This window comes from Pseudochaenichthys georgianus, chromosome 21 (genome assembly GCF_902827115.2).
Source record: "Pseudochaenichthys georgianus chromosome 21, fPseGeo1.2, whole genome shotgun sequence".
NCBI classification, from domain to species: Eukaryota; Metazoa; Chordata; class Actinopteri; order Perciformes; family Channichthyidae; genus Pseudochaenichthys; species Pseudochaenichthys georgianus.
The window spans coordinates 19,402,029-19,419,402 of NC_047523.1; the positions used below are offsets into that span (position 1 = coordinate 19,402,029).

General features: G+C 39.0%; 1 protein-coding gene across 2 annotated transcripts; it reads left to right on the forward strand.

Annotated features, from left to right (window-relative positions):
• Positions 1 to 1,689: 1,689 nt before the first annotated feature.
• LOC117466518 (uncharacterized) lies at positions 1,690 to 16,945 on the forward strand. Of its 2 annotated transcripts, none has more exons than XM_034109811.1 (11): positions 1,690 to 1,872; positions 8,811 to 9,053; positions 9,434 to 9,551; positions 10,726 to 10,878; positions 11,009 to 11,194; positions 12,030 to 12,103; positions 13,208 to 13,405; positions 13,769 to 13,906; positions 14,018 to 14,107; positions 14,185 to 14,328; positions 14,592 to 16,945. In XM_034109811.1, the coding sequence occupies exons 2-11, from the start codon at positions 8,814 to 8,816 to the stop codon at positions 14,718 to 14,720; spliced, it is 1,470 nt and encodes a 489-aa protein (XP_033965702.1). In that variant the 5' UTR covers positions 1,690 to 1,872; positions 8,811 to 8,813; the 3' UTR covers positions 14,721 to 16,945. The 2 variants fall into 2 exon arrangements, with proteins under 2 accessions (XP_033965702.1, XP_033965703.1); XM_034109812.1 differs by having other exon boundaries at positions 8,814 to 9,053.
• The last annotated feature ends 429 nt before the right edge of the window (positions 16,946 to 17,374 follow it).

A 17,374-nucleotide genomic window follows, 5' to 3' on the forward strand; every position in this document is an offset into this window, starting at 1 on the left:
CATGGCGGCCGAGAATAGCTAGTTAGATGTTATGTTATTAGCCAGCTCAGGGCCGGCTAACAGTGTTAGCCAGTTCAGCCTGCTCATGGCTACCTCGATCTACTGAGCAAATAAAAGTACATCTGAGACCAGTAATGTGCATATTAAAAACCCCAGTACAAGTAGTTTTTCAAGTACAAACAATATACTCGCTCAGGTGTGGATGTGGTTTTGTAGCGAGGGAAAAAATGGCTGCCTAACAAAAACAAATTCAGAGTCTAACGGGGCGTGGTTTGCAATTCGCCCAGCCAATAGAAATAGAATAGAAATTGGCACTCTTTTGTCACCAGGTTCGTACCACCTCTCTAGCAGGGACTAAAAAGTTCCAAAAGAGTTCCCGGCACTGAGTAGTCCCGGCGGTGTGAACGCGACATTATTGGTACTAACGGAACTAAAGAACTAAAGTACCAGGGAAAGTCCTGCGGTGTGAACGCGGCTAATGTGTGCTCACTTTGGATGAGATGTCCATCACCCCTAGTGTGGAGCTGCATCTGGGAACAGGGAGGCTGTTTGGGAACACAACACTACCTGGCCACAAAGGCCAGGCCATTCATGCCTTAGTGTTCATGCTGGCTGGTGCTACTATGCGGTGGAAACAGGTTGTGGCTTACCACTACAGTGGTAATTCTACTGACGGTGCAGTGTACCGGCCCATACTACTCACCATCGTTGAAGCAGCGGCATCTATAGGGCTTCATGTGGTTAACATCACCACTGATATGGGGAGCCCCAATAGGGCTATGTGGAAGTCCTTTGGGGTTAACTATGACAAGCCGTGGATAGCACATCCTGTGAAGCCACACCAGCACCTGTACTTCATGCCTGACGTTCCACACGTGGTGAAGAATTTAAAAGTGCCTTGGTGAATGGTCACGTCATCACCTTACCACAGGATGTGGTGGACAAAGAGAAGCTGCCGTCCAGTGTGGTGTCTGTTGGCCCCCTGAAGGATCTGGTGTCATACCAAGAGGGAATGGCCCTAAAACTGGCACCTAAGCTGTCTAGAGGCGTCCTGGAGTCTATTCATTTTGAGAAAATGAAGGTCAGTTCAGCAATGCACGTCTTCTCCAAGTCATTGCCCTGAGGTTCATGGTGGCGGAGGAGCACAGACCAGAGTCCTACCTTACCACTGCGTGGTTTTTGGAGACGGTGGACCACTGGTTTGACCTCATGTCGTCACGCAACACTGTTACTGCCCTAAGTCATTTCAAGATCATTTATCTCTCTATGGCTCTGGGTAGGACAGAGGACGCCAAGCTGCTTTCATGACTATAGGAATTATTGGTTCTATGGTTAACCCTAACCCTAAATACACATGAACAACAACCCGTAATACTTGGTTCTACTATCTGAAGAAGATCATCAGAAGTTAACGTGTTTTTAAGGATTAACTAACATTTCAAAGATTATTTTACATTTCAAAGCAGTCCTTTTTTGTCCGATAATAAATTACATGTATGGTTGTATATGCCATGTTAAAAGGGGACCTTTTAATTAGAACAAAATGCAGAATTCAGTTCACAGATACAACAATCTGGTGTTAGGTTTTAAACATGTGATTGTTTTTTTGTATTGGTAATTTAGGTTTTGGATGTTTTTATTTATAATCACTCGTATTTACGAGGAGCACTTTAAGGCATCACAGGACAAGATAGCTAGCTAAATAAAAGCAGCTAGCCTGCGCAATGATGATGTTCTGCCAGTGCAGCTGTGTGGAAATACACCTGCAAGATAAGCGACACACATAGCATTTTAATTCGCAGGAAAGAAGAACGCCACTGCACGATTTAAAACTGTACTGCCGAATAACGAAAGGGAGTAAATCGCGTAAAGGTGACGTACCACTATGTTTTGATAACAGATCCACATTAGCTTGTTTAACCTTTCGCCCCTGCATAGTTTAGCTTGTATACGCATACCTGTATCGTTAAATGTTGTTTATCGTATGCCACGACTTGTGTAATGATTTAATCACTGTTGATATTATCGCGTCTTAGGTATTGGAGCAAACGCCGTATCCAGTGCCAAACTCCATAAGAAACTTTGCAAATTTAAAGTAACTTTAGCATTGCTCATCAGTAACCCTTTACAACCAGTAAAATGTACAGTTTTTCTATAACGATACGTTTTATTTTACAATTCGGGATATTGATATAACTTGATTATATATTATATATATAGTTTGAGTTGATTTTTTGTTTTAAAGGCTTGGTTAATGTGCATTCATCTTTTATCAACATACTGCATAAGGTATTATTACTGTATAAATGAAGCTGATATACAGGCGGACGGGAAAATTCGTTAGTAGTAAATCAATTATAAAATAAGAACATGTTGTGGAGTCACTGCTTGTGGACTGTTTTATGCAAATGTTATGTTCTCGCTTGCATATTGTTTTTGGAAGCATGTATTTTGTTAAGCAATCAGGACATGGAATTTGACCATGTTTTCAACACTAGGTGTGGTAATGATTGATAAGCCTGACAGGCTGACATTGCCTAACTGCTGCCCTAAAACTCTGTCACAATGAGGAACTGTTTTATTGGCTTACTTCAGTTTCTATAATTTCACATCGTTGAAATACACATCACAGTGGCCTGCTTTCAACACAAGGAAATGTTCTGAAATGAGCTAATGATGCAAACATAGTTCCTCAAACCAGAGTAATAAAGAAACTGGTTTAAATCTCTCAACTGGCCAACATAACTCATCATACAGTACTATTAGAAATTGTCAAAAAAAGTAACTTCTTTCCTTTAGTCATTTGCAAAATAACTCTGAAAACAGTGTCCTTCCTGAGAAAGCACAAATTAAACGAGAAGAGAGAGATACAAATCTGTAAACAGAACAGATATGAAATAATTAGCATGTCCTGGATCTTGTCTAAATAGAAGTCAGAATAAATCATACATTTTAAACCTGCAGTTTTCTTTGTACTACCAAAGTCATGCTTTAAGTGTCAACAAAGAAAGGTGTAGGTATACAAACAAACATTTTTCACATTTAGGCAAATCACACTATTAAAATGTTTTTAAATCAGTCTTTCAAGAGTCTGAAACGCCAAGTAGAGGGAATTAGGATTTAATATATTTTCTGACTTTGCATTATAACATTTCTTCATATTTGTAATATTGATTCTTTGTTAAATATGTCATCAAATTCTTTCATTGTCTTTACGTAGATCCGGATAGAGGAAATGATTGGGTTCAAAACAGTTTTTTAATATTATTCCGAATATCATTCAAATAAAAGTCTTGCTCCTAACTAGCTTTAAGCTACAGAAACCAACTCTTCATGCATGAATAAAACACAGACAATATGGAGCTACCCAATAACACAACAAGCCAAAAAAGCTTAGAATTACACTTTCAAAGATATAAAGACTTGAAAAGTGAAAAATTGGAATCCACATGCTAATCCAGAGAAATGCTTTAAAGCTTTATTCAGGCCAAAAGGTATGTCGCTTATCAGGCCCTGAAAACTGCAGTCATTAAACCGCTCTTAAAAAAGAATAATCTAGATCAGGGGTTCCCAAACTTTTTCAGCATGAGACCCAAAACAGAAATGTTGTGGTCCTAAGGGACCCAAGCTCAAAACATTTCATGATTTTCCATAATATCTACAAACAAAGAATGCAACACACCATGAATTTAAAATGAAAATATTTATTTAATTATAAAAGTGCATGGCAGCAATTAGGTTTCTCACCATAACAACCTTCCCTTTGAGCTTGCCCAGAAAAAATAAGGATCAATGCAGAAAGACGAAACATGGGAAGTGCAGTCAAGTATATACAGTACAAATCCAATTTAAATTATACAATTATCAAAAGTGCAATATTAAGTTTGTCACTAGCTCAAAAACTATGTACACACCATTTTAAATTAACAAAGAACAAACATGTTGTAAATAGAAAGGTACAAAACACTAACTATAGGAAGTGCAGTATACATGACATCACAGGTGAAACCACATTTAAATGATCAGAAGTGCAACATTAAGTTTGTCACTAGATCAAAAACTATGTACACACATTTTTTAAACACTTTTAAATGAACAGAGCTGTTTTAAAACACTCTGAGAGACAAAGAAACTCCAACACTTTGCAACTGATTAACTTTTTTTTGTGGAGGCTGACTTGATAGGATGCCCTCAGTGCCCCTCTGTTCCCTTTGAATGCCTGAAAATAACAGAGAAGATATTATCATTAACATTGCTGGGTTATTGGGTGATAACCCAGCAATGTATACTAGCTGTATACCCAATGTGGACTTGGCAATAGTGTTAATTTCGTCGGCTATTTTTTTATTTAGTTTTAGTCTTAGTCCTGTGTTAAATTTCCTTTTTAGTTTTAGTCATATTTAGTCACCTTCATCCTGTTTTTATTTAGTCAAGTTTTAGTCGACTAAAAGTCTGAGCATTTTAGTCTTATTTTAGTCGACTAAAACAGTCAACATTTTAGTCAAGATTTAGTCGACTAAAAGTCTGAGCATTTTAGTCTTATTTTAGTCAAAGAAAACTAATTATTTTAGTCTACTTTTTGTCAATGAAAACTGTTGAGTCTTTTTTAGTCATCAGATTACATAGAACATTTCAGTCAAACTAGTCTAGCCAAAACCAATAATTTGTCATTTTAGTATATATAAATAAATAAGATTATCTTGTCCTTATTTGATGAAAAACACAGGTTGAATGATTTAAGAATGCAGCTTTGCAGAGAGTATCTGGTCAGGTTTGTGGTGTTTTTACCAGCTGTGTTATGGCCACATTGCTTCCCTTCTGATAAAACAATGCATTCGCTTTTTTTCTCCGCCTCATTGTAGCGAAAATGGGCCCAAATATCACATAGTTTCTTTCTCCCAAGCAGTGGTGGCTTTAGACTTTTTCGTTGTCAGTCATTTTTTAACGGACAGGATTGTAACATTTCCGTCATAATCCATTATTATCCGTCGAGTGCACAATGTATCACTCACTCGCGCTGACGGGGGGGTATTCGGTTAACGCGACCACTGCTCCTAAGCACTGTTGTTGCCATTTTATTTTCTGTTAAATAAGGTTAGTTAGACCATGAGTTAGACCCGAGTCTTCCTGACAGTTCATATTGTGCCGCTGCCCGGTGTAATTCAAATGTACCGCCGCGCGCAGCACAGAAACAGCTGCTGCTCTGCCGCAGCACTGGAAATGGAACTGCTGGGAGAAAAACTGACTGTCAGAGATTTAACGTTATCTTTGATAATATTTCGTCTCCTCATTTTTCGTCAACGAAAGTAAAGAGAGATTTTGTCATCGTTTTTATTTAGTAAACTACATTTTCGTCTCGTCACTTTTCGTCAACGATATTGCATGATGATTTCGTTACAGTTATTGTTTACTGCCGTCGGTGCCGGCTCGTCATCGTCTCGTTTTCGTCATGGAAAAAAAGGTCGTTGACGAACATATTTCGTCATAGTTTTAGTCAACGAAATTAACACTACTTGGCAACCGCATTTATAGCGCATTACATTACCGTACTAGCCGCGACTTTTTCCCCCATTATTTTTTTTGTACAGCTAACGGCCACTAGGGAACCTCCTAAATCTATGGATTTTACAGGTAAAATTAACCACCTTTAACACTATGGGCTCTATGACCGGTCCGCGCCCGCCACCTTTAAGCGGCGGGCTCCAGCAGGAAAAGCTGAAGGCCGGAAAAGAGTGAGACAGGTAGCGCGCCAAAGTAAAAGTGGAACCGAGAGACAGAACGAGAGCAAGACAGATGGACAATTTAGCTGCTGCGGCTTATATGCAGGTGCGCTTTATAGTCCGAAAAGTACGGTAGTTACTTGTTAGACGCTTTTATCCAAAGCGACTTACATACTCAATATTGTGGGGAATCCCCACAGAGGGATTTTGACAGGTTTGTTGCACAAAAGATCCAAGCGCGCACAGAAGAAATCTGAGAGCAGCCATTTCACAAGCGAACAGAAACAGTGCGAGGAGAAGGTTTTAAGCTGGAACACAGGAAATCTGTAAGCAGCAATATATCTGAGTGCAAGCGTACAGTTTGAGCAGAAGCAGAGCAAATCTAAGCGCAAGCAAGCACTATTTGAGTGCGAGGACAGGGTTTGAGGGAAAGAAATACATATTCTGAATGTGAAATCAATAAAGTATGCTCTCAAATTTAAAGACCACGCTCTTGAATAAAGATAGGTAATAACCCCCATATGTATTCCTATGTGCATCACACTGCAGCAGTCACGTCCGTGCGGCTGCTACTATCTCTCGCTTTCCTTCTCATACTGCCCTCTAATCTTCCTCTGGTTATTGTTTCTCTGTTTTTCTCGCGGCCGTTTTAAAAACATTTCAGGCAAGTAAAAGTTGAAACACGGCTCTATGCCGCTGCAGAATGTAGCGGACTCGCGGGAGCGCGCAGCTGGCGGTCCGCTCCGGGGCTCAGGCTGCATTTCATCCAACTTTGCATTAACGAAACAATTTCACAACAGACCCTGACAAGCTCACAAACACACAAAACAAATGATTAAAATGAATGACTTACTTTTCCGCCGTCAAAACACTGCTTCTTGAAAGACTCTTCTTTGCAGATGAAAAAATCCTTCGATTTGTCCCGATGCAGAGGATGTTTTGTTTGGAGATGTCGGTCCAATTTATTCATTTTCAAGCTTTCATTACTGAGCACCTCTCCACATAAAACACACTGAGGCCGCTCCTCTCCATTTCTAACAGCTTTTGTGAAGCCAACTTTTAAAAACTCCTCTTTGTATCGTCTTTTTGCCATTATCGGGATTAATCAACAGACAATAAACAGATGGCGCGAAAACTTTCGCGGGGGATGCGTCAGAGCTGATACAAATACATTCTATTATTTTTAGTTTATTTGGATTTAGAAAATTGAATCATTCAATATACAATGCTATATTGCATAATTTCATTTTCAAAATAAAAAGTAAAATAAAAAAATTGTATTTGCAACACAGCCATCAGCTCTGACGCTGTGTGTATGTGTAGCAATGCATTTAACTGGCGACCCAATCAAAACGGGTCCGCGACCCATCTTGGGTCGCGACCCTGAGTTTGGGAAAGGCTGATCTAGATGCTTCAGTAATGAACAATTACAGGCCCATATCAAACCTCCCATTTCTAGGTAAAATCATTGAAAAAGTTGTTTTTCAACAGTTGAGTAATTTCTTACATTTAAATAACTGTTTCGATTTGTTCCAGTCAGGCTTTCGTCCAAACCACAGCACTGAGACTGCTCTTGTAAAGGTCTTTAATGACATCCACTTAAACACAGACAGTGGCAGAACTTCAGTGTTAGTATTATTAGATCTCAGTGCTGCGTTTGACACTGTTGACCACAGCATATTACTAGACCGACTGGAAAACTGGGTGGGACTTTCGGAAACAGTTCTAAATTGGTTTGAATCCTACTTAAAGGACAGAAACAACTTTGTTTCTATAGGTAAATACACATCTGAGTTGACAAATATGACATGTGGGGTTCCTCAAGGCTCCATCTTGGGGCCTCTTCTCTTTAACATCTACATGCTACCACTGGCTCAGATAATGAAAAACAACAAAATAAGTTACCATGCAGATGACACACACATTTACGTAACAATTTCACCAGGAGACTGTGCTCCAATTCAAACACTGAGTAAGTGCATTGAACAAATCAATGACTGGATGTGTCAGAACTTTCTCCAATTAAACAAAGATAAAACTGAGGTAATGGTTTTTGGAGCCAAGGCAGAATGTATAAAAGTTAGCGCTGAGCTTCAGTCTGCAATGTTCAAAACAACAGATAAAGCCAGAAATCTAGGTGTAGTCATGGACTCTGACCTGAGTTTCAACAGTCACATTAAAACAGTTACTAAATCAACCTACTATCACCTATAGAATATATCTAGGATTAAAAGACTAATGTCACAGCAGGATTTGGAAAAACTTGTCCATGCTTTTATCTTCAATAGACTCGACTACTGCAATGGTGTCTTCACAGGTCTCACTAAAAAATCTATTAGAAAGCTGCAGCTGATTCAGAACGCCGCTGCTCGAGTCCTCACTAACACTAAGAAAGTGGATCACATCACTCCTGTTCTGAAGTCTTTACACTGGCTTCCAGTGTGTCAAAGAATAGATTTCAAAATACCGCTGCTGGTTTATAAAGCACTGAATGGTTTAGGCCCAAAATACATTTCTGACCTCCTGCTAAATTATGAACCATCCAGATCTCTCAGGTCTTCAGGGACTGGTCAGCTTTCTGTCCCGAGAGTCAGAACTAAACATGGTAAAGCAGCGTTCAGTTATTATGCTCCAAATATCTGGAACAAACTCCCAGAGACCTGCAGGTCCGCTGCAACTCTTACTACTTTTAAATCCAGGCTGAAGACTTTTCTTGTTGTCGCTGCTTTTAATTGAACTATTCATATCTTAGAATGCACTGTAACTTTTATCCATGTATTTTTTCTTTTAATGTTTATTTTATTAGCTTTTCTTTTTAATGACTGATTTTAAATGCCATTTTCTTAATGTCTTTAATTTTTTGTAAAGCACTTTGAATTGCCTTGTGTTGAAAAGTGCTATATAAATAAACTTGCCTTGCCTTGCCTTGCCTTATACTTTGGAATTCAACAACATTTAAATGTGTTGAATAAAGTACATGTGATTGTGAATCACTACGTTTATCAGGAAAAACAGGGAGTGCAGCATTTTTTTTTTATCTGGCAGTCCAAGTTTAAAACATTTTGCTTTCTTGTGTTTCCTTTATTGCAGCAGATGGAGGAGTTTGAGAGCAGTTCTCTGGGCCGGGTCACAGTGTACTCCATCCAGGGCTGCCCACACTGTGTGCAGGCTAAAGCCACCCTGGGGGGTCTGGGGGTCCCAGTGTGTGACGTGGATATGGGGAAGCATCCGGAGCTCAGAGCCAGGGTGAAGGAGCTGACCGGACGCAGTTCCGTGCCTCAGATATTCTTCAACAACATTCATATAGGCGGGAATAATGACCTACACAAACTGGTGAGAAGAAACTAAGTTTAATGTATTACATTTTTTGTGTAAGTGTAAAACAAAATCTAATTGCAGAAAAAACACATTTTTGAAATTGTGGTTTAACTCTTTTAAATTATTTAACCATTTTGCCCCTACATGTACTTTGTTTTTCACACTATATAAATACAACAATACAAAGAACATGCTTATGCCATATATCCAATAACATTTTGGCAAAGCAAACAGACCAAATAATATGTATACCAAAAAGTCGAACATATACAGAAGAGGATTAGGGCCACATGAAAACAAAAATGTGGGGATGTAAAAAAAGTCAGAATTCTGAGAAAAAAGTCAGGTCAGTCAAAAACACTTCTTTTTAAACTTGCATGCGTGTCTGTCCTCAGGCTCCTGAAGAGCTGCAGAGGCTGGTGAATGTTGTGAGGAAAGAGCCTCTTCCAGCAGACGCCCCCCCCCTCCCAGAGGAGAATCCAACAGGGAGCCCGTCGGGGGAGACGGATGGAGGTGAGGGATTCAGGTTCTGACAAAACACTTTTTCCTTTTCCCAATTAAAGTTGTTTTCTTTGCCAGCAATATCATTTGTTATAGATTTTGTGCAGAAATACATTTTACACTGCTGTACTTAATGCCTTAACCCTATTTGAATGCACATTTCATGGTGTGTTTATCTTGCAGTGTATTTAAAAAAAATCAGATGGTTTACTGTGCTCAGAAATGAGATGGTGAAATGAACCACACTGAGGGGTGTGCTTGGGTAACAGCAGATGTGTGTCACTCTTGCTAACACACACAGTTGATACAGGAAATATGGCACTCCGTCTGGCAGCACAGTACCTGTTTGGCTTTAACCTCCTACAGTGTAAACAAAGTCTGTCCAAAGAGACACAAACACAGCTCTTAGTGGAGTAAGATTTGACCTACAGAAACAGAATGCGTTTTGATTATATCATTATGTTAACACATTCCATCTGTTTATTACTCCCTTGACAGTCTTGATTAAAAAAAATCTTATAATACCGTTGATGTATTTCAGTAATTCTGTCCAGATTTGGCTGCTATGAGGAGCAAGTAGGCCACTGTATAGCAGCCCCATGTTATTAGGAGAGAATCTGACACTCAAGTTGTTAATCTGAATGAACCACTGTAATTTCCCAATTCTTTAATCCAAATAAGTAGATATAGTGAAGATATTTCCTGTTTAACTATGTTTTACCACATGTTGTGTGGTAAAAGGGCCAAGACATTAAAAAAATGTAAGTTAAATAGTCCTAAACTCTATGGTACGTTTTTTCTCTTTGGTCTTTCTTTCTTTAAATACAAAAAAACCGAACAGTCATGGTGGATTATTCCTTTATTTCCCGGGGTCTACACAAAAACATAAAAAGTGAAAAGCTAGTTAAAATAAAACAAGGAAAGACGAAACAAGCAAAATATAAGGATCAGAAATGTGTGAAATTACATATGAAACAATAAACAATGATATTCTACTGTACAATGTAAACAAAAACAAAATTGTCACAAATACATAGCAACAAAGTAATAAAAATAGTAGATGCAACACTGAAAAAAAACAATAACCAAAGAGAAAAGGATAAGCTATAACCTGATAAAACTAATTTGCCATCTTTCCCACCAACAACATTTTCTGTGTTTGTACATATGTCGCTGACCCTCACAGAGTTTGTGTGTGAGAGAGATGAGTTGGCGGACCTGGTAGAGAACTTCAAACATGGCAATGTGATTGGCAGTCATAGGAAGGGGCTGACAGTACACAAAAAGAGCTTCTCCAGTGACCAGCTGGTTGACTGGCTGCACAAAGAGAAGGGCATGGGTGAGTAAGGCTGTGGACCTGCAGTCAAACAGGCGTTCAGCGTCCTGTCACTCTGATTCTAAAGCAGTTAATAGCATAATCTGATGCCCTGATTGATACACATTGTCTGTGGTGTGTGTGTGTGTGCCAGCCAGGGCTGAGGCCTGTAGCACTGGCCAGGCCATGATGCAGAAGAAGTACATGGTGAGTGTGCGTGGCTGTGGGGAGAAGGAAGGCTGTTTTGGAGAGGGGAAAGATGCTCTGTACAGGCTGCTGGAGCACGACCCTCACTCAGCCCTCAACGCAGGACGGATGGCCGTCTGCATCCCCATCCCGGGTAGGTCAGGACTAGACCCGGCTCTGGGGCGTACGCACTCACATTGTAGATTCAGGCTGACTGGGGACCTCCAGTGCTCTCTAACCCCCGTCCTCTCTCTGCTGCTGCTGGCTTTGGTTTATGAACTCTTTGGAGGCTTGGGGGTGTGTATTATGTCTGTGAGCTTTGTGGTGGGGCGAACTGAGGTAGGGCTTAATGATATATCTTGTATATATGGCCTTTTATGATAAATGATGGACAGAAACATCTATGCTTGACCCTTAGAATTAAGCTGTAGTTAGATATATTAAGTCTGTAATGTTATATTGTAAATTCAGTGCTATAATTATTTAGTCTGTCAGAAACCTCATCCATTGATTTTGATCAAAAGGGAAAATTGGCCTGAAAAATGTGTATCATTGAAGCCCTATTTCCAACCTCATCTTCTGATGATTCTTTTCTTCTCCAAGTGTTTTGTTCTTTGGTCGTGCTTAGACGTTTGGTGCGTTGTATTATACCTGAATGTTTCTCACCTCCAGAGACTAACTAACAAACTACTCCGTGACCATAATCACTGTTAGCACGTGTTTATTATGCTTCATCTGCAGTGCTCTCTTTTTCCACAGGTACTAAGTATCTTATCTGTAGACAACACTAGCCTGATCTTTATGCAAATGATTTATTTTTTCCCCCATGGATTATTTCACAGCTACTCGGAGTACACTCACCAAACATGTATGGTGCTTTGCTAACACAGTTGCTTTCACCTTTCAGATATTGGTTTTGTTAGTCTCACCAAAGAACACTGTTTAATCTAAAACATGAACCCTTCTCTCTATCTCTTTCTCTCTCTCAGCTGCCGAGCTGTCTTTGCTTTTACGGGAGTTGATCCTGAAATTGTTCTCTGAACATCTTTCTGCTGACGGCAAGGTAAGGAGACGCAGAGTGTTTTCATCCGTCTGTAACTGGTTATGATTATAAGCATACACTGCATACTATTGCACTTGGAAGGTGAATGTTAGGGGAGGTTTGGTGTTTTGGAGACAAACAGGTTTATTTACAGGTCTATCCTTTTCTGCTATAACTTAAAAAGGTCAAACAAAAAAAAAGATGATATATAATAACTCATATTATTTAACTAGGTAAATGTGTCATTGAGATTTCAAATCTATTTTTCAAGAGCAGCCTGGCCAAGAGGGCAGCATGAACAATGTTCCAACAAATGAACCCAAAACAAAACAGGCAGACGAATACAGGGGTCGCAAAACAGAAATGAAGCGGCACATTAACCAGTCAATATGCAAATAAAAGAAACTATTATAAAACATTTAAAAACTGGCACAATTTTAAAGCGACTTCAATTAGGGGGTGTAAGAGCGATCACATCGACCAATGGTTTCTTGTTCTCTGTTCTTTAAGATGGACTTGAACTCTCCATAGTGATTACATCTGACGGTTCCAGCTCCTTCTGTACATTATTCCAGGCAGAAGGAGCTGCATTTAAAATCTTGTTTACCTAGTTGTGCTCTCACTTTAGGAACCAGCATCTGAATAATATCTTGAGAGCGCAGGCCATATACTTTTTTTTACACATATAAGTGCAAATATAATTGATGGTGTAGAGGCTAAGCCAACGCTTTAAGCCTCTGAGGATCCGCTATGTTTGCGTAATTGACGCACATAAAGTTTGCCAGGTGAATAAAAGTCAGATACAAAGTTTCCAGTTAAATACAGTCTTTATTTCCTTTTTACTGGTGTCCATTTAACTTGCTTCATTTGATTATTCACCATACACAATATTACGGTTCACACAATACCTTTAGCAAATGTTTGTAATCCCGTGTTTGTGTGTGTTCTTCTTGTGTGTTCTCCGTGTGTGGTCAAAAACTGTATGGCCTTCCGGCGGAACCTCTAACCACGAACATTGGTTCCTACCTTTACACCCACAGTGTTAATTGGCTCCTAGAGATGGGTTTGTTAACCTGTGCATATTTGTGAAACAGGGTACTGTATGTTTTCTTGTTGCTCCACCAGTCTGTGGACTACAAGGGCATGTCAGGTGACCCTGCCTTCGAGCGGTACTGTGAGCTGGCCATCCAGCTGCAGCGGGTGGAGCTGCTCTCTCTCAGCCGGGAGGAGAAGCTGGCCTTCTTCATCAACATCTACAACGCCTTGGTCATCCACGGGAACCTCCGCCTGGGGGCCCCCACCAACATGCTGCAGAGATACAAAGTAGGGTCACACAGCCACACTTTAAGACTACAGGGTCTCCTGAAGTCCTGATAGCCCATAGTCCTCATTGTAATTGAAAATACAATATGAAAATATTTGTGTTTTTTAATACTTTGAAATAGTGCTGCAAAAAATATGTAGATATCAATATTGCTAAGATAATGTTTCTATGTTGAAGTCGAGGTTAGCCATTTCTTTATGCTGATTTTAACCAGTATCTCCTGTAATGTACATTATTTTACATCCAGAGTGAAATCTAAAGATAAACATGCAAATGAAGTGACATAAATGGTTGTGTTATCTTAATATTTGAAACATGTACTTCTATTAAAAATATATATTGTGTTCCTGTCCCTTATGTAGTTCTTCAACTATGTGAGCTACCTGATTGGAGGAGAGTTGTTCACACTACAGGACATTGAGAACGGTGTTCTGAGAGGGAACAGAAGAGGAATGGCTCAGCTATTAAGGCCCTTTTCCAAAACAGACCCACGACTACAGGTATTCAGACATTCTGTTAAATCACAGTAGAACATTTAAATAATTCACAAGATAGACACTTTTTTGATAGAATAACTAGAGTAATGTTCTATTTCTCATTTTGTCCACTAGGTGGCGCTTCCAGACGCTGAGCCCCTCATTCACTTTGCCTTGAACTGTGGAGCAAAGGGCTGCCCACCCATCAAAACATACACTCCAAAGGTGAGCAGAGTTCAGAAATATGCATTAAGTGTATCTGCAATATATCTGGTAAATAAAAATCTGATCTACCCTATCAGGACATCGACAGCCAGCTCCGCACAGCAGCAGAGGCCTTCCTGGAAAACGATGACTCCTGCCTGGTGGATTCTGGGAAAAGAGAAGTGCGACTCAGTCAGATTTTCAAGTGGTACAAAGCTGACTTTGGAGGAACGGATGAAAAGGTACATCTGAGTCCCAACTGACCCCTGCGCAGTCTTTTTTTCAAAAACTGGAATCACAGGAGTGGTGGAAGAAATATTGCAATATTTTTCACAAGTTAAAGTAGAAATACTATACTTTTTTGTATTAAATTGTACCAAAAGTATGATGCAATACAAATATTTTCCAACAAAATTGAAGTTAGTGTTTCCAGTGTCTTAATCATATTTCGATGATAATTGTGAATAAATACCATCCATTAAGCCTGCGTTTTCTCTCTCTGCAGCTGCTGAAGTGGGTGCTGGATCACATGGGCGACTCCCCGAAGAAGAGCAGCCTGCAGGATGTGATATCTGCTGGGAAGACCAAAGTCATCTTCCTCCCTTACGACTGGAGCACCAACGGCACACACTGAGCATCTCTCTGCTGCTCCAGTGTGTCTCTGCTTCTGTCCACTTCCTACTGAGCTGCATCTCCTCTGAAACCAGAAGGTCGGTGACCATGTGTTTCACAAATGCAATCCACTGGTCCTCAACCATGCAAATCGACGTTATGCAAAACAAACTGTACATTCAAGTGGTGAGAGGGGCGCGTTTGCACTGTCCCATAGTCATACTTCTCCCCCATGTTTAAATGTCATACGTTGTGTATGAGTTGAACATCAACGTTTTCATTGGTTTGAAGCAACAATAATCGAGCTATTTAGAAATCAAGATGTTATTGACTTCCGTTATTATTGTACTATGTTCAATTTTATCCTGAAACTTTCCCAAATTAGTATTCCAACCCCTACCCAAAGACTGAATTTAGTGTGTTGAGAAACAAAATCTATGATATGTATTGTAATTGGTCTACATTCTTGAAATCGGATATGGACCTACTTCATAACCAACACCACAACTTGGACATTTTTAGATCGCATGAAATCTGACTTTTGTAATTCAGGAAAAACAATGACAAAATAGACTAGTGTTTTTTCCTCAAGTATAACGATGTATAGTACACACACCATTTACCCAAATACTGTATGTACTGTAGTAAGACAAGAAAATCTAACTTTGTCCTACAAAAATGTAACTGTTCTTCAGATTTGTCTTGGGCAACAAGCACTTCAACCTTTGAATTAGAAAGGACATTTAAAAATGAACTAAAAGCATACTGTATAATAATTTAACAATTCTCAACATGGCTTCCATGTCCTCAACACTATGTCAGCAACTCAGGAGTCATAGATTACCACCCTCTTCAGTCCAATACAACACTCAGCAGGCGGTTCATGTGGAGCATGTAATCAGAGCAGAGGTAGGCGATACACACACCCTGCCTTGGAAAGCCATATCGAAGCCCTTTTAACTCACAAACGTACACATTCAAGTTTAGTAGCTGCAGATTCTCCTCATTCTCCAATGTTTTAAAATGCTTTTTTACAGGTAAAGAAACTACAAGCTGTGGAAATTAAACATTAGTATCTAACTTATGGATATTAAATATTAAAATATAAAGACAACGTCGCCTCTGGCTGTAGAACAAGATAACATTATTTGAAGCTTTTTACAAAAAAACTGATAATGAATTTATTATAAAAGAAAATCTTGTTTACAGCGCTTTTGCATGGCTTGATAATTGTTTTATTATTTTGTTACTTCCTTACTTTATGTTAGCCTACATGGATGTCCACCCCTCTCTTTTTGATCCAGGTCTTCCATTTGAAATGACTACTGCTGTGTTTTTAAGCGCAGTCATTTAGTAGTGTGTGTATACATATATAGTAATATTTTGAATTCTAGAAATATGTATCTTAGCTACACCCCTTTGGGAAGCACTCTGACACTTTGCATGTGTATCACCAACTCTGAATGCTGTTCAGACATGTTTGTACTGTTTTTTTCACAAACAAAAAAGTTAACTGTTGGTCAGTGTGAGATGTAAGGGCAGTTTGTCCAGATATGTCAAGGGTGTCTGCGGGAAGTGAATGTCTTCAATTATCGTTTGTTTTTTATTACCCAGATCAGTAGTCATGAATATAATTAAATGTAGCAGTTAAATCTGTACAGGACCTACCTTTGGGTCCATAAGTGAAGGATTTTCTTATCTCAGGTCAAAGGAAAATGTGTGAGGAGACGATGTTAGGGTGTCTGATGTCATCGATGCACTGTAGGATGCATGTTGTGTATAACATGTCCATCTCTCTCCATATTCCTTCGCAAAGACATCGTGTCTGTCTCTTAGTCCTTAAACTATAAGCAGCACGAGAGCATAATATGGTGAAATAAGCATGTGTTAAAAACTAGAATGCATTCGCTGCACGACTCTGGAAACTGTTGAAAGCTGTTCTGTAGCCGGACAGCCGGTCAACTCTAGAGCCTGTTATTGGAATGCAATAGATTGAGAATATAACCTGAGTTCCTGTTACTCTATTGTTTAGTGACTGATGGTAAAATACACTTTGTTGGCTAAACAAGTACATTTTATGTACGTATTTAGATTTTCCCTGTACTTTATAGAACCTTGTGTATCAGGAAAATGTGACGCAAAAAGTTTTTTTAACAAGAAATTGTAATATATTCTACTTCCTCTTTCCTGGGGTGAACAATAAAGCAATATGTTTATGAACAATAAATATGCAATGCCTGAACTTAACTGTCTCCTTACTTACTGTGTAATCTCACTGCATTTTCTTTTGAAGCAGAAAAAAACGGGTTGTTTTATGTGAATACATTATTGTATTAAACTAATGACAACGTTTAGTTTCATTTGTTTATTCAAACAAATTAAATCCCTTTTTTTAATGAAAAATAGATGGGAAATCGTCATTACATTTACAAATCTAATATATTAACATTTGTACATATAAATAAGCAGGTTTAAGTGCAGTCCCATAAAAAAGAATACGCATAAACTTATTTTACGGAGTATCTCAAAAGTATATACCTAACATGGGGTTAAACTGAATCAAAAAATAAATTCAAAGTGAACAGATTTTAAATTGTATCTCTACCGACAGTGCAAAACGGATTTGTTCATGGCACTAAAGTTATAAATGTGTCGTATTGTACAGAATAATAGTGT